This window comes from Oncorhynchus mykiss, chromosome 22 (genome assembly GCF_057628025.1).
Source record: "Oncorhynchus mykiss isolate SJ-2025 chromosome 22, ASM5762802v1, whole genome shotgun sequence".
Lineage (NCBI taxonomy): Eukaryota > Metazoa > Chordata > Actinopteri > Salmoniformes > Salmonidae > Oncorhynchus > Oncorhynchus mykiss.
The window spans coordinates 34,965,918-34,986,575 of NC_143043.1; the positions used below are offsets into that span (position 1 = coordinate 34,965,918).

General features: G+C 43.7%; 1 protein-coding gene across 2 annotated transcripts in view; it reads right to left on the bottom strand.

The window, feature by feature from the left end:
* LOC110501713 (A-kinase anchor protein 11) overlaps positions 1 to 20,658 on the bottom strand; it is a 64,129-nt gene that overhangs the window by 9,194 nt on the left and 34,277 nt on the right. Inside the window, exons 1-2 of one of the 2 annotated variants that reach the window (XM_021579453.3) lie at positions 11,427 to 11,864; positions 8,611 to 8,646 (exon numbers count right to left, since the gene is read on the bottom strand). In XM_021579453.3, the coding sequence (XP_021435128.2) occupies positions 8,611 to 8,646; positions 11,427 to 11,621 (231 nt within the window). In that variant the 5' untranslated portion in view covers positions 11,622 to 11,864. Of the gene's footprint in view, positions 1 to 8,610; positions 8,647 to 11,426; positions 11,865 to 20,658 lie in introns of those variants that run through there. The other variant, XM_090215907.1, reaches the window with a different exon arrangement.

Genomic DNA, 20,658 nt, shown 5'->3' on the forward strand with positions numbered 1-20,658 from the left:
AAGGCTATCAAAACTGGTCGCCTAGGGCGTTGGGGACAGAGAATAAGAGGAGCAGGTTTCTGGGCATGGTAGAATATATTCAGGGCATAATGCGCAGACAGGGGTATGGTGGGGTGCGGGTACAGCGGAGGTAAGCCCAGGCACTGGGTGATGATGAGAGAGGTTGTATCTCTGGACATGCTGGTTGTAATGGGTGAGGTCACCGCATGTGTGGGGGGTGGGACAAAGGAGGTATCAGGGGTATAAAGAGTGGAACTAGGGGCTCCATTGTAAACTAAAACAATGATAACTAACCTGCACAACAGTATACAAGGCATATTGACATTTGAGAGAGACATACAGCAAGGTATACAGTAATCACAGGTGTTGAATTGGGAGAGCTAGCTAAAACAGTAGGTGAGACAACAACAGCTAATCAGCTAGCACAACAACAGCAGGTAGAATGGCGATTGATTAGGCAGAGAGGGTCGGATTAACTACACACAGAGCCTAAATGCGGCTGGGGCCGACAGATAAAACATAAACAAGCAGAATGGATTACCGTGAATTAATGGACAGTCCAGCATGCATCAGCTATGTAGCCAAGTGATCAGTGTCCAAGGGGCAGCGGTGGATGGGGCAGGGAAGCTGGACTGGCGAGTGTTATCCAGGTTAGAAAACTAACAATGACTAAATAGCTTGTAGCCAGTTAGCTGGTTAGCTTCTGAAGGTTCTTGAGTGTGTTCTAAAAATGTAAAGATAATAGCGGTTCCGTATCACATTGGGTGAGGCAGGTTACCGGAAGGTATAAACAAATAAAAAATCGAAAAGGGATAGAAAGTAAATATGGGTTCAGTGAGTGTTTGGGACGCGGCGATTCAGATGGTTAGCAGGCCTGTGCTAACAAGCTAACAGTTAGTAGACGGTGCTAAACACGGTAGCAGTTAGCGGACCGGGCTAAACAAGCTAGCAGTTAGCAGGCCGAATTTGCAAGCAAGGAGATAGCAAGGGCTAGAGAGTTAGCCTTTGGGGACGTCGCGATGGGGGGAGTCTGTTTATTCCTCTTCATGCGGTGACATCAATGGACCGGTCGTGGGTCTGGATATTGTAGCCCAGGAGCTCAAAATGTTCCGTTTGCGATGGGAATCCGGGGGTGAAAAATAAAAATAAAATAATAGATAGGTCCGTTATGCTCTGGTTAGAGTCGCGTTGTTCGAACTGGCGAGAGCTTTCCGAGCTAAAGGTTAGCTGATGACCGGTTAGCTGACCGGTTAGCTGAAGACCGCTAGCAATGTTTTGCTGAAGCTGGTAGTTAGTTTGCTAGTTGGCTAGCTTCAGTTGAGGGGTTCCAGATCCGAAGTAAATATAAATACTTTAGGAAAAAAAGCTACGTTGGGTGAGGCGGGTTGCAGGAGAGTATTTAGAAGAAGTTGAGGTTCAGCAAAAAGTTTTAAAGATATGTGAAGAAAACAAACGATATATACAAGGAACACGACAACACGTCCTACTGCTACGCCATCTTGGAACGTATATTAGCTGACCCCCACAAAATTCTAGCATGTTATATAGCTTAACAAGTGGAATTTGCTCTTCACTCATGTAGTACCCTGTCCGACTCCCGACCAAAAGCCTCGACTTGTCTGATAATCAATCAATGTGATTTTTTTTTCAGTGAATCTCTTTCTCTATTTTAGGAGTATCCTCAGGAGGTAGGGTGGGCAAACCCTGCCCCAGGCTGGCAGCAATAGTCAAGTTCATTGTTGATGGGTTTGTTATGGTAATAGAAGAAGGGGGAGCTGCACATTGGTTTGTGGAGATATACATAGTGGGGAGAGACCCATTTTCTCTCTCTTGTGATTATTTCTCTGGGGAGATACCTCCCGCTGGACTGTGATTTATGGCTTGCTATTTCATGCTAGCTTTGTTGTTTTGTGCAGTTCCCCGTTACTCCGTGCAGTGTAACATTCAAATGCCTGTTGGCATTAACCATATTTCCCTCTCTGTCCATTTGTTATTTAAGCTAGTAAAGATTGGGAAACCTGTAAACGCCACAGTATTTTTAGATAATTGATCTGGAGGTGCTAGCTCATTTGCCCATCTAGCACTGATCAGAAATACATAGCATGCCATAATGTAGCCTAAATCAAGTGTATTGTTTTCCTCTTGACTCACGTAGTAAGTAGCCTTGTATAACTTATCCACAATCAAGCTATGAGAGTACATCCTGTTTTATCTGCCTTAATGTAACAGCCTACTTCAATATAACACATTATTATTTATTTACTTTTTGTCATTACATGTCATTCATGCCTTTCAATAAAATAAAGCATTTTATTTTGAAATAAAATAACAAAGTTAGTCTTGAATAATGAAACAATAAATGAATAAGATGTTCTGCCAGAAAGAAACGTTTAAACACCCTGTGTTTTGAATGCATGTTTTATTAAGAAAACATTTGGATCAGTTATGGGTCTACTTGTGATAGTTTACAGCAAGGCACATTAACAGGGAAGTCTAGGGTGTACCTCTTGACTTATTCCACATTTTGTTGTGTTACAACCTGAATACAAAATGCATTAAATAGATTTTTAGCCCAACCATCTACACATGGTCACCCATAATGACAAAGTGAAAATATTTTTGGGCAAATGTATTGAAAACGAAATACAGAAATATCTCATTTACATACAGTGCCTTGCGAAAGTATTCGGCCCCCTTGAACTTTGCGACCTTTTGCCACATTTCAGGCTTCAAACATAAAGATATAAAACTGTATTTTTTTGTGAAGAATCAACAACAAGTGGGACACAATCATGAAGTGGAACGACATTTATTGGATATTTCAAACTTCTTTAACAAATCAAAAACTGAAAAATTGGGCGTGCAAAATTATTCAGCCCCTTTACTTTCAGTGCAGCAAACTCTCTCCAGAAGTTCAGTGAGGATCTCTGAATGATCCAATGTTGACCTAAATGACTAATGATGATAAATACAATCCACCTGTGTGTAATCAAGTCTCCGTATAAATGCACCTGCACTGTGATAGTCTCAGAGGTCCGTTAAAAGCGCAGAGAGCAGCATGAAGAACAAGGAACACACCAGGCAGGTCCGAGATACTGTTGTGAAGAAGTTTAAAGCCGGATTTGGATACAAAAAGATTTCCCAAGCTTTAAACATCCCAAGGAGCACTGTGCAAGCGATAATATTGAAATGGAAGGAGTATCAGACCACTGCAAATCTACCAAGACCTGGCCTTCCCTCTAAACTTTCAGCTCATACAAGGAGAAGACTGATCAGAGATGCAGCCAAGAGGCCCATGATCACTCTGGATGAACTGCAGAGATCTACAGCTGAGGTGGGAGACTCTGTCCATAGGACAACAATCAGTCGTATATTGCACAAATCTGGCCTTTATGGAAGAGTGGCAAGAAGAAAGCCATTTCTTAAAGATATCCATAAAAAGTGTTGTTTAAAGTTTGCCACAAGCCACCTGGGAGACACACCAAACATGTGGAAGAAGGTGCTCTGGTCAGATTAAACCAAAATTGAACTTGCAAGACGTTATGTTTGGCGTAAAAGCAACACAGCTCATCACCCTGAACACACCATCACCACTGTCAAACATGGTGGTGGTAGCATCATGGTTTGGGCCTGCTTTTCTTCAGCAGGGACAGGGAAGATGGTTAAAATTGATGGGAAGATGGATGGAGCCAAATACAGGACCATTCTGGAAGAAAACCTGATGGAGTCTGCAAAAGACCTGAGACTGGGACGGAGATTTGTCTTCCAACAAGACAATGATCCAAAGCATAAAGCAAAATCTACAATGGAATGGTTCAAAAATAAACATATCCAGGTGTTAGAATGGTCAAGTCAAAGTCCAGACCTGAATCCAATCGAGAATCTGTGGAAAGAACTGAAAACTGCTGTTCACAAATGCTCTCCATCCAACCTCACTGAGCTCGAGCTGTTTTGCAAGGAGGAATGGGAAAACATTTCAGTCTCTCGATTTGCAAAACTGATAGAGACATACCCCAAGCGACTTACAGCTGTAATCGCAGCAAAAGGTGGCGCTACAAAGTATTAACTTAAGGGGGCTGAATAATTTTGCACGCCCAATTTTTCCGTTTTTGATTTGTTAAAAAAAGTTTGAAATATCCAATAAATGTCGTTCCACTTCATGATTGTGTCCCACTTGTTGTTGATTCTTCACAAAAAAATACAGTTTTATATCTTTATGTTTGAAGCCTGAAATGTGGCAAAAGGTCGCAAAGTTCAAGGGGGCCAAATACTTTCGCAAGGCACTGTAAGTATTGACACCCCCTGAGTCTATACATGTTAGAATCTGTCATTTAGGTTAGTAATGTAGAGTAACTACAATGTTGTTGATCCATCCTCAGTTTTCTCCCATCACAGCCATTAATCAATGAAACTCAATCAAATGTATTTATGAAGTCCTTTTTACATCAGCAGATGCTACAAAGTGCTATACAGAAACCCAGCCTAAAACCGCAAACAGCAAGCAATGAAGCACGGTGGCTAGGAAAAACTCCCTAGTAAGGCAGGAACCTACAGTAGGAAGAAACCTTGAGAGGAACCAGGCTCGGGGGGAGGGGGGGGGTCAGTCTTCTTCTGGCTGTGCCGGGTGGAGATTATAAGACTACATGGCCATTAAGGCCAGATAGTTTTAAACACATGTTGAAGAACAATGTAACAGTTTTAAAGTCACCATTGGCCTCATGGTGAAATCCCTGAGCGGTTTCCTTCTTGTCCGACAACTGAGTTAGGAAGGACGCCTGTATCTTTGTAGTGACTGGGTGTATTGATACACCATCCAAAGTGTAATTAATAACTTTACCATGCTCAAAGAGATATTTAATGTCTGCTTTTTTTTGCTTTTTTACACATCTACCAATAGGTGCCCTTCTTTGCGAGGCATTGGAAAACCCTCCTGGTCTTAATTGTATTTGTGGGGTACAGAGATGTGGTAGTCATTAAAAAATCATGTTAAACACTATTATTGCACATAGAGTGAGTACATGCAACTTATTAAGTGACTTTTTAAGCACATTTCTACACCTGAACGTGTTTAGTATTGCAATAACAAACGGGTTGAATACTTATTGACGCAAGACATTTCAGTGTTTTATTTTGAATACATTTCAAAACATTTCTAAAAACATAATTCCACTTTTAAATGATGGGGTATTGTGTGTAGGCCAGTGACACAAAATCTCAGTTTAATACATTTTAAATTCAGGCTGTAACACAAAATGTGGAATAAGTGTGTCAATACTTCCTGAACGCACTGAATCGGCGTTAACAGATGCATGGGCTTCTCCTGATACTGAGATGCGCTGCCTGTCGTGGTCTCATGGATCATCATTCTCCCGAGTGCACTCCAGCCTATTCGTATCGCTAAATTGAAATATTTAAATCATCAGAAAAATAAGTTTAATCATGGCCACAAATTTCTCTGGCCCAGCCAATATTGGAATCCAGGGCACCGCTAGTGTCTGCAGCTGAGAGAGAGCTGTAGTAGGCTAAAAGGTACTCAGACACTGTTTTTTATTTTCTTAATACAGCACGGGCAAGCCCAAAACCCGCTCAGCCCAGTCCGAACCAATTCACAGAATTTGAGGCCTGGCCGGCTGTCAGGTTCCAGCTGAGAATGAGGGCTCTAGTGACTGCAAACCTCTATCTAGAAGTGATTTATCATTAGCCGAATCATAATACTTTCTAAGCAGATGCTAGCGCCACATATTTCAACCAATGCTTATTTCATTGTCTATTTTAATTATAGCTTATGCTGTGTGTGTACAGGCGTGCATGTGTGTGTTTCCCACACACTTCTCCCATTAGTTCTGCCTAGTGAACCTCTAAGCCCGGAGCTCTGAGTTGTGAGCAGCACCAGAAATTGTGGTCTGGTTCTGGGACCCTAGGGCTGCTGGGTAATGTCACCTTTCAGATGGATGTTCCTTTCACAGTTCTGGCACAACTTCTAAATCTGATTAGATTCACCCCTGGAGTGGTGCGATGACATGTGTATCCCCAGTCAGAGCTACAGTACACAGACTGGAGACAAGACGCAGCACATAGAGAAAAACACCGTCTCTATGCAAGTAAACAGCCTGCCTCACTGAACAGGTTCCGTGTGAAGGCCTACTGTCTGTCTGCTAGAGATACTTACTTCCAGAACAGAGACATCCTGTAGATGTTTCAACTTGTTTTATCATTTCAGTTATAATGTCCCACATTATGATCAGCCCTGGTGTGCCTGAAATCTCATTTCCGCTCTACCTTGAGCCAATAAATACAATTAAATACCAGAAACAAAAGCGAAGTGTTGACTTGAACACTGTTGAAGATTGTTCTTAAATGACCTGAAAACCACAAATGGACACACAACACCTCTGAATAGGAATGGCACAGAACATTTCAAATAAAACAAGACTACTGCTCTGGAATGATCATCACGGTGGTTTGCAGCAACATTAGTGCACCTGCATATTACTAATATTAAGTCTTGTATATTTACTCACAAAACAGGAGCAGACAGACTTGTGTGATGTTCAGTCCAAGATCAGTACAGTCTCTCTTCCAAAAACAATTTGCTGTGTAAACATGTTTATAGAAACGTGGTTTAGAATTAGACAGGGTAAACAAGTCTGGCCAAGGCTATGGAGAAATCACGAACTAACTCCCCCCTGGCCCAACAATTTGGCATTTAGCTTTGATTTGTGGTGAGACACTCGACCACCTCATGCCTCCTTACCAGGAAGAGAAGATTACTTTCGCTGGAGAGCTACAGAGCAGAGGCCCAGGCTGGGGTAGTAACTGTTTACTACAGGACTGTAGTTATCCACTCCAGTGATGCACTGTATTGTTCTATTGTATCACCTTTCACCCAGTTCAGTCCACTGTCCACTGTGCAATAGACTACAGCCATGGGTCATCAGTTCCAACCCATTGAGCTCTGAGTACCCTGTGCTCTCTCACCCTCCTGCCATCACGCTGACCACAGGTCCAATGCAGCCAGCCCACTGTAGGTGAAATATGAGTGGATCAAAGAGCACTTAACAAAGGCAAACATGAGACGTGGCAGCTCTGAATAATACCTGCTCTTTAACAAACCCACTCATTTGTCAGCAAAGTAACACTGGTCCCTGGGAAGACTAACACAGCGCACGCACCCACACACATACACACACATCCCAGGGCAGACTCTATGATCACACACAGGGAGCCAAATAGACATTTCAGCCTCACACCTCATAAAGCCTAGAGCATGGTTCACTCCGCAGCCTGGAGGATGGAGCAGAGCTGAGACTACAACATGGGAACCATCCCAGTCTGAGATGTCAGCCTGATGACACAGAGGCCTCCTCAGTCCAAGGCAAAGCAGAGACAGCAGAGCAGAGTGGGTGGTTTGTCTAAGCACTCCTCTGGGGCAACAAGGGCAAATTCAAAATACATTATGGGAAACTAAACACAGCTAAGCAAAGCAGAGCGGATTCCTTTCTTTCTGTGTTGTTTTAATTCCTGAAAAGATTCTGCTGTTGCCGGGGGAAACCTGTGCCAGCAAGATGATGGAATGTTCCAAAAATGATTTACAGAAAACCCATGTCAGACCTCAACAATGGTGCATTCCGCCGCGACCACCGTTCTACGCCACTGTTACTGATGAGCGAAGATTACTCTGAACACATACATACGTTATGCCACTGTCATTAATGAGTGAAGGTTATGCAGGACACTTAGCAATCACCGCCGCCAAACCATGACATCATTTGATTGGTGCCCCATGTACAATACAGTAAACTACAGGCAAATCTGACTCTAGGCCCTCGCTTTATTGGGGAGATGAAACATGTCTGACCCCTGATCAGTGGGTAGGGACTATGAGGATGGCTTGACCTCTCTACAGGCTCCTGACCACACTGGGGTTAGGGTTTGAAGCTGGGTTTGGCTTAGGGTGTACATTTGCTGTGGTAGGCACAAAAACAGAACCATGGGAACAGCAAGACTAAGCGCAAATTTGAGAATGGGTAACCTTGTTTTGGTTATAATATAAATGTCTCACCATTTACCTACTGTACACCCCGTGCTGATCATACTGTTCACTCATGGGTGCAAGTTATAGGAGGAGGAAATGCTTACCAGGTGTAATCTGTTATAGTAATCCCTTGTTCACTTGCTGAACATACACACCGTGGTGGTTTCCCAGTAGTTTCCCCCGGCTATTGATATTCTGGTTTGGCCAAATAGGATTGCCATAGGCTAACTCCCACACAGGACAAGGCTGTTTCGTGTCAAAGAATCAGTGAATGAAGCCAAAAAGAAAATAGCTTCGGAATTTATATCCTGTAGATAATGTAATCTGATAAAATACTGTAATCTGATTTACTTTCGAAATGGCAATTATCTTTTTGATTACATACCAAATAGTGTAACAAAATAACATCTGAAATAAGATTGTAAAATAAATTGTAACCCAACAATCTCTGAGCTTTAATGACAAACATATTAATTGTACCTTACCAGGAAGTACCGGACAACGTTACAGTAAAAACCCTCTAATGTGGACCAATGAGAGGGTTGGTTATTATGATCAGACAGGGTTCGACTCACCTCCATTGGCTGCTGCGTTGCAGAGGAGAGATCGACCTGGAAACAGAAACACGGGCGTTAGGAAGACACATATTACCTAACAATCCCCCTAATTTATCAGAGTAAAACAGACACAGTTTGTTGACAGGTAGTCTCAAGAGTGTCACAATTCACTGACTGAAACCTGGAAGACCTACTCTGACTTTTAGTGACTGCTTGGCAGGCAGTGTATCCATAGGTTAGAGGTGCCAGTTCTCTGTTCAGGTCTGCACCAGGACTCTTCAACCATTCCCCATACCCATAGCCATTCCCATCCCTATACCCCCATCTAGAACCAGATGTCCTGTACATCCTGGTCTCTCAGATCCTGAGGCACGGTCCTCTGCTGCCTCCTACTCCCCCATCAGATACAGTAACTCCTACAGATGTTCAGACAGGGGGAGCAGTGCATCTGGTCCTTGTGCCAAATACAACTCTAATAGCCATCTCTCATTTTTACATTTTACATTTAAGTAATTTAGCAAAAGCTCTTAAACCAGAACGACTTACAGTACAGTAGTGATTGCATAAGTGTTCATACTTTTTTGTACTGGTCCACCGTGGGAATCAAACCCACAACCCTGGCGTTGCAAGCGCCATGCTCTACCACCTGAACCAGGGACATCACGATAATGATACTATCATGATACTTAGGTGCCAATAGGATATGTATTACATTTCTAACGCTTCAAACAACCGACAGCTTCATTGCGCAAAATAGTATGCATCATCATCTGGATATGTGTGCAACAAAAGTTCAACATTCATCCTTCTGCTACCATTTCTGTCAAGCATTCTAATCATCCAGTTTGATGCATACGTTCGATAAGTCCAATGTATATACATTGTACCACACCGAACGCACTGCAACTGCCTCTGCAGCTCATTACTGCAAGGCAAACACAGCGTTCCATTGGAAATGAATGTAATTATGGTGTACCAAAATGCAATGACACTGTCAGTGTGTTCGAAGCGTGAATGTATTGTGATTCAATACTGTGATTTTATTGTGATTCGATGTTCCAAACATATCGCTCACATATTGTCTGCTGCAGAGAGACAAGAGAGCCATGAGAAAACAAGTTTAATTCAGTCATGGAAATAACAGTTGGTGAAAACAAATTGGCTCTCTATTTTAAAAGAAGATGGAGAACAAGCTATGAACAAAAAAAATGGAGTTTTTGTGCAGGTACAGCCAACCAGCACATAAATAAAAATGCGATACTGTCAAAAGGATACATCGTCAAAAATAATATCCCGATATGTAAATGTATAACGTTTTAGTACCATCTCTCTTCCTCTCTTTTTCTGCCCGTCTCCTGTTCTCTTTCTCTATCCTCTCCTTCTCTCTCTCTATCTAGCTATATATCATTCTCATCACTCTCCTCCCTTTCTCTCACCCAACACCCCTCTCTCTCTTTCTTACTTGGGCTCTTCTCCAGGAGTTAACAAGCTCCCGACACACACCACTGTGTTTATGCCAAAGATTGGTCAACCAACATTGACATCATTCTACAGCAGGCTCTCTCTCCACACACACACACACACACACCATTCTGGGCTTCATTAGGCCTATGTGTGAAGACTGATGGAGCATCATGATGGAACTGAAATGTTTTCTTGTTGTTTGGCTCGTTGAAACACGACCATCATTCAACTCTAGAAACCACCATAAAGCAATGATAACAACCCAGAAATAATGATAATGCTGTCTTATACAAGACTGATTGTGCAGGGTGATAGTGGTACATGACAGGTTAGCTACCTGACTGGCACGGTAGCACATCAATATCACGGACATGTTACTCTGTCTCTCTCTGTGCTGAGGGCTCAATGGCTTGACTGGAGAAGACCTGGAGCTAAAATAGAACAACTGGTAAATATCCATATTGTGCTTTGTTACTTTGGCAATACCAATGTGTAATTATGTCATGCCAATAAAGCATGTTTGAATTTGGTTTTGAATTTGAAAACATCTTCAGTAGAGATTATTGGATGGTTTCTAAAACCACCTACCCCAACTACATCATACACTTTAAGATGTAACATTTGTTTATTCTCATTTCCGAAAGAAAACTGTTAATAACAGTGTAAACATTCCTGCTTCAGTAAAAACTGATGCATTTTACAAACAAGATTACTTGAATGACATCTTTAGTTAGACAACACTATCCCCATTTGGCAACACTCATTGAGATTTATCTTTGTGAAAACGGGAGATTGCTTTGATAAGGTCTGTGATATGGAAAATACTGTCTTGCTGATATAATTTAACTCCTTATAATCTGTGCAGACAGTCTCATCAGTAGAGAGATGTGCTATTTCAGAGTGCTGACAGCTGGTTTTACTATTGGGGACAAATTCACAGAATTACCACCACTGGGTTTCGAGAGCAGAGATTGTTCAAAAGGAAAGTGCTCACGCACTTCAGCCGCAAGTTCCTCAAGAAGTTGCGAGCCCAAACTGTATCCGCAAACCTGCAAGCTTGAATGATATTCAACCATGTGCGCTTGAAACAGCAAAAGGCTATAGGTTTGGGTTTTCCAACAGTTTAATGTAGCCCACTTTTCACTCTCAAGTTTAAACTTAATATGTGTCAATTACAATTTCAAAACTGTGCAACAATTTTTGCAGATTTTTTACCCTATTGTCAGGCTGATTGTTTAAAGTCGAATTTAATATAGCCACCCGCAAGTTCAAGATATAAGGCTGACGCGCACCTCTGCACATGTCGCAACTCGCAAGTGTGTCGCATAGTTATGTTATCACCCGTTGTGCGTCTTGGAAGTGTTTCTTACCTCTTGGAGATAACCTGTCAAGTGTAACAAGATCGCCACACTCGATGCAATCTGCAGCAATCCCATAACAGCCAGAGTAACGAATATAAACGGTCTATATTTGGGTTCCGAGCCATGGGACGGGTGGTAGCGGGACTGAGCGCCCTCCATGTCGGCGTGGTTCCTCAGGTAGCCTCGGTAGTCATTAGCTGCCATGGTGAGTCCTGGTGCTCTGGATGAATAGACTACTCTTACTGCAAGGAAGGAAGTTCTGAGTTTCTGACAGAGGAGAGCTATAAACAGTGGGTGGGCAGAAGACTAGCGGCTCCCTCTGTAGAGAGACAGCCAATCAGACGAAAGATATCTTTAGTCTAGTGTGTGTGTGTGTGTGTGCTACCGTTAAAGACAACGTCGTGCATACACACAAACATACACAGAACCATAACTGTGGTACAGGACAGGTTCATCTAGACCGGGCTCTTTATAACACACAGCAGTTGCGACGCGTCAACCCCCCTCCAGCCAAACGAGATCATCTTCCCCCTTCCGACGGTGATGGAATGATTGGCAAGGTTACATTTGCTAGATTAAAAAAGAGATATGTCAGTTATAACCACTTTATAAAGGTTTTATAATTATAAGAGTCCGGGAAAGTCATTTTTATGCTAAAGATTTCCCTTGAAGAGTAAATGTAGCTGATGGACTTATAGCTTATACTTTGAGAACCAATAATCACCTAAATAAAGATATATAGTCAGGGAGAGTGGCATGGAAAAATGTGTAGAATTTAAGGAAATTAGCTTTAAAACTGCACATTTTTCTCTCAGCCCATAGCAAAATGTGTAGAATAGCAGGAAAATAACTTTAATACTGTAAGCATTTCTCTCAGCCACATGGCAAAGTGTGTAGAATTGCAGGAAATGTGTTTTTTTTTGTCTCTGCGGCCAACAGGAGGGGGGGGGCTCTAACATGTACAGTGCCTGATTTTGTACCCCATCATGTCAAAGTGCATTGTTTGGGGCAAATTCAACACAACACATCACTCTTCATATTTTGAAACATGATGGTATCTGCATCATGTTATGGGTATGCTTGTCAGTGGAAAGGACTTGGGAGTTTTTTGGGGGTTAAAAAGGAACGGAGTAGATCTAAGCACCCGCAAAATCCTAGAGGAAAACCTGGTTCAGTCTGATTTCCAACAAACACTGGGAGGGAGACAAATTCACCTTTCAGCAGGACAATAACCTGAAACGCAAGCTCAAATATATATGTGAGTTGCTTACCAAGACCAAATTGAATGTTCCTGAGTGGTCTAGTTACAGTTTTGACTTGGCTTGAAATTCTATGGCAAGACTTGACAATTTATTTTACTAGGCAAGTCAGTTAAGAACAAATTCTTATTTTCAATGACGGCCTAGCAACTGCCTGTTCAGGGGCAGAAGAACAGAAGAACACCTTGTCAGCTCAGGGATTTGAACTTGCAACCTTCTGGTTACTAGTCCAATGCTCTAACCACTAGGCTACCCTGCCAATAATGTCTGTCTAGCAATGATCAACAACTAACTTGACAGAGCTTGAAGAAAATGTTAAATAAGAATGTGCAAATATTGTACAAACCAGATGAGCAAAGCTCTTATAGTCTTACCCAGAAAGACTCACAGCTCTTATAGACTTACCCAGAAAGACTCACAGCTCATATAGACTTACCCAGAAAGACTCACAGGTCTTATAGACTTACCCAGAAAGACTCACAGCTGTGATCACTGCTAAAGGTGATTCTAACATGTATTGACTCAGGGGTGATAATACTTATGTAAATTAGATTTTTCTGTATTTCATTTTCAATACATTTGCAAAATGTTTCTAAAAACATGTTTTCACTTTGTCATTATGGAGTATTGTGAGTATATGGGTGAGAAAAAAAAGTGGAGTAAGTGAAGGGGTATGAATACTGTATGTTTGACGACTGCACCTGCGACCACACCCACGCCCACCACCTCAGCCCCATTTTGACCCAGAAAGAAACCTGTCATGACATTACAAGGTCATTAGAGAAGTCATTCCCTAATATCTCTGTGATTCACCCTCTCTCTGTAACTCAGGATACGAGTGTCTTCCTCTGTTTGTTTGTGTGTGTACCTGTGCGTGCAACTCCTCAACCTCAACACCCACATATTGTCTTCCCCTCATCGGATGTTAACACTGACCCACATTGGATCTGTCACTGTATCATAGCATGTATACAACGACAGACAGACAGACTGATCTTCCCACCCCTCTGATCTGACAAGACAGATAGGCTTCCCAGGCACATGGCCATGCCTAGAGGTGGGTGACATGATATATCAGTCATATGAGTGGTGTCTCCTAAAGACAAACACCCTACATAGCATTCCTGAAGGTAATGTTACTGTACATTTGGTAACTCCAATAAGGGCCTGTGGATTATCATTCATAAAGGTCTCTCTTGTTGAATTGAGGGGATTTTATAAAGTAGCAACTTCTCATTTGTGTAGAGGAAAGTGATCCGTGTATTTAATCTGACCATCCTCAATGCCTTTAAGCTAAGCCAAACCAAATCAAATCAAATTGTATTAGTCACATGCCTTGTAAATAACAGGTGTAGATTAACAGTGATATGCTTACTTACGGGCCCTTCCCAACAATGCAGAAATATATTTTTTGAAATAAATAATAACATAACAAATAAATACACAATGAGTAATGATAACTTACTGTAGCTATATATTGGGTACCAGTACCGAGTCGGTGTGCAAGGGTACGAGGTAATTGAGGTAGATATGTACATACTGTATAGGTAGGGATAAAGTGACTAGGCAACAGGATAGATAATAAACAGTAGCAGTAGTATTTGATGAGTCAAAAGAGTCAGTGCAAAAAGGCTGAATGCAGATAGTCAGGGTAACTATTTAGCAGTCCTGTGGCTTGATCAGGCCAACCACTGTCATGTCGTCAGCAAACTTAATGATGGTGTTGGACGCAGTAGTGGGTGAACACTACACCCACTACTGCCTCTCCCATCTCCTTATTGGTTTATAGAAGCAGGTACCCACGTGCCATCTCCTCATTGGTTATACCCACGTGGGTGACTGAAAGACGAAGGAGGTCGGTGGCGGTAATGCACCTAATTTATGAAAGTTGCCAATCGCAATATAAAGTTGAGAGAAGAAAAAGCCTGGAAGGAGGAGAAATGACTAGAAATGATTTGGTTGACCGTTTTATGTGTTTTAATTGTCGGAGTAGAGACCTTGTGCATTTCAGGTAAAATAGCAACTCAATGTTTATATCCCAGGACAAATTAGCTAGCTAGCAACGGCAAGCTAGCTAAATTGGACACATTAGCTAGCAACTGCAAGCTAGCTAAATTGCCATAAATGTTTAATGCTTTTCAACCTGTCCCCAAATTAATGTAATTGGTTCCCAGTTTGGGTTCCGTGTAATAGAGATTGCATCATCTGTGGATCTGCTGGGGCAGTATGCAAATTGGAGTGGGTCTAGTGTATCTGGGATAATGGTGTTGATGTGAGCCATAACCAGCCTTTCAAAGCATTTACGGGCTACAGATGTGAGTGCTACGGGGCGTTAGTCATTTAGGGAGGTTACCTTAGCGTTCTTGGGCACAGGCTCTATGTTGGTCTGCTTGAAACATGTAGGTATTACAGATTGGGTCAGGAAGAGGTTGAAAAAGTCAGTGAAGACATTTGCCAGCTGGTCAGCGCATGCTCTGAGTACCCGTCATGGTGAATGTTAACCTGTTTAAAGATCTTAATCACATCTGGGGCGGCAGGTAGTCTAGTGATTAAAACGGGTCACTAACCGAAACGTTGTAAGATTGAATCCCGAGCTGACAAGAAAAAAAATCAGTCGTTCTGCTCTTGAACAAGGCAGTTAACCCACAGTTCCTAGGCCTAGTTAAATAAATAAAATAAACATCGGCTACGGAGAGCAAGATCACACAGTCGTCCGGAACAGCTGGTGTTCTAATGCATGGTTCAGTGTTGCTTGCCTCGAAGCGAGCATAGAAGGCATTTAGCTTTTCTAGTAGACTTGCGTCACTGGGCAGCTCACGGCTGGGTTTCCCTTTGTATCCGTCAGAGCCGGCGTAGTATAATTTGATCTTAGTCCCGTATTGGCATTTTGACTGTTTGGTGGCTCGTCGCAGGTCGGATTAGTGCCCCGCTCCTTTAAAGCGGCAGCTCCATGGTTTCTCTTGACGATGCAGCTATTATTGAAGCCGGTGACTGATGTGGTAAACTCCTCAAAGTTATCGGATGAATCCAGTAACATATTCCAGTCTGTGCTAGCGAAACAGTCCTGTAGCTTAGCATCCGCTTCATCTGACCACTTCCTGTTTGAGTTTTTGCTCGTAAGCAGGAATCAGGAGGATAGAGTTATGGTCAGATTTGCCAAATTCTCCTAAACTAATCTAACCCTGAGCATAATCACATTTTTTTTGAGACTGGATTCAATGACGAGTATGAACTTGCAGCATGCATGCTATTGGGCTGTTGAAGTCACTACCAAACCCAATAAACTTTACAATCCAGTCCAATTCAATAAAATCAAATCTTAATCTGTCCCCTTAGGGCAATTGGTTCCTCTCTGCTGCCTCAGCTTTTTCAGTGTGAGTAATACAGGATCTCTAAACTGTATATAATATCAACATCCCAGTGATCCAACTCAGGCCAGGAGAATTACACTGGAATTACCTTCCTACTTTACTCTGTTTTCTGATGACAGCAAAAGAAACAACAGCGTAGTATTTGAAAACCCAGCAGAAAAAAACGTTCTTTGAAACAAATGTTATTTTAGGCAGACACTGTGACAATAGAAAGGGGGGACGGAGAGGGGGTAGGTCGGTGAGTTTGCGAAATCCATGCGAATCTCTGGGTGCCAGTGGAGTTCATGGGAGAAACGTGGCTTAGGTCTTCAGCCCTAAACCAGCAAACCTCCTGGCGCTAGAAACATTTAATACTCCGTCATTATGGGCTTTTTGACTGCACAAAACCACACACATGATTTCAGTTATGTGCATTAGCACTATATTTCATTTGTATGCAATGGATGTCTCGCTGGCCATGCTTAACAAACCTACCTCCATCTCCTGACAGACACCAAGGTCACTACCATTGGAGGTGAGCGAAACACGTCCTACTTCAAGGACCTCCCTGACCTCTTTTAACATGGTTTGCAAACTTGCCTCTCATTGGAAGACATTTACTTACACTCATTTGATAGGAGAGGAAAACATGGGGTCAGGATCTGAGTTCAGCCAACAACCTCCTCCTTTCCCTTTCTCATGACCTCTTGAACTTGGCTGCCTGTGCCCTGGCCCTGTGCCCTGGCAATGTGCTTCTGGCTCTGCCTCTCTCTGTGGCTCTACCTCTGGCTCTGCCTCTCTCTGTGACTCTACCCCTGAATCTGCCTCGCTCTGTGACTACCCCTGGCTCTGCCTCTCTCTGTGACTCTACCCCTGGCTCTGCCTCTCTCTGTGGCTCTACCCCTGGCTCTGCCTCTCTCTGTGACTCTACCCCTGGCTCTGCCTCTCTCTGTGGCTCTACCCCTGGCTCTGCCTCTCTCTGTGGCTCTACCCCTGGCTCTGCCTCTCTCTGTGACTCTACCCCTGGCTCTGCCTCTCTCTGTGGCTCTACCCCTGGCTCTGCCTCTCTCTGTGACTCTACCCCTGGCTCTGCCTCTCTCTGTGGCTCTACCCCTGGCTCTGCCTCTCTCTGTGACTCTACCCCTGGCTCTGCCTCTCTCTGTGGCTCTACCCCTGGCTCTGCCTCTCTCTGTGGCTCTACCCCTGGCTCTGCCTCTCTCTGTGACTCTACCCCTGGCTCTGCCTATCTCTGTGGCTCTACCCCTGGCTCTGCCTCTCTCTGTGACTCTACCCCTGGCTCTGCCTCTCTCTGTGGCTCTACCCCTGGCTCTGCCTCTCTCTGTGACTCTACCCCTGGCTCTGCCTCTCTCTGTGGCTCTACCCCTGGCTCTGCCTCTCTCTGTGACTCTACCCCTGGCTCTGCGACTCTACCCCTGGCTCTGTGACTCTACCCCTGGCTCTGCGACTCTACCCCTGGCTCTGTGACTCTACCCCTGGCTCTGCCTCTAGCTGTGGTCCTGTTCACCATGGTCCTGTTAGCTCCTCTCCCGGTCAGGGGTGCTTAATAATACACTGTGAGAACCTGTGTTTAGCTGTGGCTTTCCTGCTGTACCCTCAGCTATTTCCTCCAGCCCAGCAACCTGGACCAGTGGCCGATGGCAAAGCAAAGGTTTGGGTGCTATTCAGGTATGGTGTGTGTGTATGTGTGGTACTCCTCTGTGTTTTGCCATGAGCTGTTCTGGTCTCTACCAGAGGGGAGTGGGGCGGACCGAACCCAACGCTCTTTCACATGGAGACAAGCGCCTGAAGTTGGAAAGAGAAAGAGGGAGAGAGAACGAGAGAAAACAAATCTGTGTTAATTAGACCCACTAGTGTTCTTGTATGGTCTATTAGGGAGATTGTTTTGAGTGGACATATGAACACCTACCTCTATAACCACTAATACAATTTAAACAACTCACCAGCAGCCATTAACCCTTGTCCTAACCTTAGCTCATCAGTTCTGACAATATCACCCCTGTCCTTTCTACCATGGCCATATAGTGGCTATCTGATTATTAGCCCTCCCCAGGGCAACGTCTGAAGTAAGAGGTAAGAGGTTAGAGTTCAGAACTGGTGCCTAGTGTGTGTCAGACTGTGAAGTCACAGTGAGAAGAGAAGGTTCCAGCAAGTCTGGACTTCTCATAGCTATTTCAGTTTCAAAACAACCAACATGATTTCACTGGATTCGGGTTATTTTAAAACTCAAAGAATTGTTTGTTGTTTTAAAACGCAAAGATTTGAAATTAGAATGGTCAAATCCCGTGTAATAAGGAAGTGGCTGTGTATTTTCAGTTTGGGAGTTTTGGTCTGTGATATTTGTAACCTCTTCCCCAGTGTGCAACATTTCCCTCAATTGCTAATGCAGTAGTTTGCCTGTGATTTGATTAAGAAGTATAAAATTGATGTGTCATTTAAGGGTTTCATGCTAACCAGGTTCTTAGCTTGCAAACAGTTATGTGTACCCAAGGTATAATAGATGTGTGTCCTCAGTTTATTTATTCTGAGTCTAAATTATAGACAGAATTACAATTGCCTTGTAGAATGAAGTGTCACGACATGCAGAGTTGTGTATTGTCTGTCTCTCCCCTGTCTCCCACATCCTCTGTGGTAACAAGTTCATCCCTAGTCTGCCATTACGCACACACGCACACACACACACACACTTTGCAGAGGGCACACACACGTAGATGGACCACACACACACACACACTTTGCAGAGGGCACACACACGTAGACGGACCCCACCAAAGGTCTCATTCTCCTGTCTCCTGGCTTATTACATAGCAACCTCCTTAGCAACTAGAACTATACAGTGAACCCCCACTCCTTCAACACACACACACTCTCCATCCACATCTCAGTTCACATTGGTCAGTGGTTTAATCAAAACTAAACATTTGAAAAGGAGATTGGAGAAATATAAGTCTAAGTACGGATATTCCTGTTTTTTAGGCCAATATAGACTCCGTTTTTGGGCGGGTTTATGATTGGGTGAGTTGGGGTGAGCACAGCACATTATTAGAGCAGACAGTAATGGGTTGTGGGGGTAAACACAGTCAACTGGTGGGAGATACAAACATGGCAGCAGAACCACATTCACTGATTATTTACTAATGATGGTTCCCAGTATTAATGTTGCTGCTAAAGTTCCTACCGTGGGACACATTGTGTCAACACGCACAGGGCAGTGCCACGCCATGCCATGCCATGAATATGACTCCCATTAGGGTGTGGGTGTGTGGAGCAAGTGTGTGTGCCCTCTGAACGACCTCTGGTTGGGAAAAATTAGTTTTTAGTACCACACACATGCACGCGCCTGCACAAACACACCAAGAGAAATGCATCTCAGCTGAAGCATGCTGTGGGTCTGAGGGCTGCCCAGCCTCTAATTATCCCACTGACATAGTGCTGTCCATGTGTGTGGTAAACATAATCTCCTCTGTGATCCCAGCAGGACCTAAACACACAGTCTGCCTCTGCTTCACCAGGACCCCTGCATTACATCACTTCTTTCATCTGCCTCTTCATCTCTCCAATTTACTATTCCCTCACCCCATATCCCTGTTTCACCCCTCTCTCTATCACCCTGTTTCACCCCTCTCTCCATCTCCCTGTTTCATCCCTCTCTATCTCCCTGTTTCACCCCTCTCCATCTCCCTGTTTCATCCCTCTCTATCTCCCTGTTTCATCTCTCTCTATCTCCCTGTTTCATCCCTCTCCATCTCCCTGTTTCATCCCTCTATCTCCCTGTTTCACCCCTCTCTATCTCCCTTTTTCAGCCCTCTCCATCTCTCTGTTTCATCCCTTTCTATCTCCCTGTTTCATCCCTCTCTCCATCTCCCTGTTTCATCCCTCTCTATCTCCCTGTTTCATCCCTCTCTACATCTCACTGCTTAATCCCTCTCTATCTCCCTGTTTCATCCCTCTCTATCTCCCTGTTTCATCCCTCTCCATCTCTCTGTTTCATCCCTTTCTATCTCCCTGCTTCACCACTCTCTCCATCTCTCTGTTTCATCCCTTTCTATCTCCCTGTTTCACACCTCCATCTCCCTGTTTCATCCCTCTCTATCTCCCTGTTTCATCCCTCTCTATCTCAGTTTCACCCCTCTCTCCCCTCTCCATCTCCCTGTTTCATCCCTCTCTCTCCATCTCTGTTTCACCCCTCTCTATCTCCCTGTTTCACCCCTCTCTATCTCCCTGTTTCACCCCTCTCTATCTTCCTGTTTCACCCGTCTATCTCCCTGTTTCATCCCTCTCCATTTCCCTGTTTCATCCCTCTATCTCCCTGTTTCACCCCTCTCTATCTCCCTTTTTCAGCCCTCTCCATCTCTCTGTTTCATCCCTTTCTATCTCCCTGTTTCATCCCTCTCTCTATCTCCCTGTTTCATCCCTCTCTATCTCCCTGTTTCATCCCTCTCTCTATCTCCCTGTTTCATCCCTCTCTATCTCCCTGTTTCATCCCTCTCCATCTCTCTGTTTCATCCCTTTCTATCTCCCTGCTTCACCACTCTCTCCATCTCTCTGTTTCATCCCTTTCTATCTCCCTGTTTCACACCTCCATCTCCCTGTTTCATCCCTCTCTATCTCAGT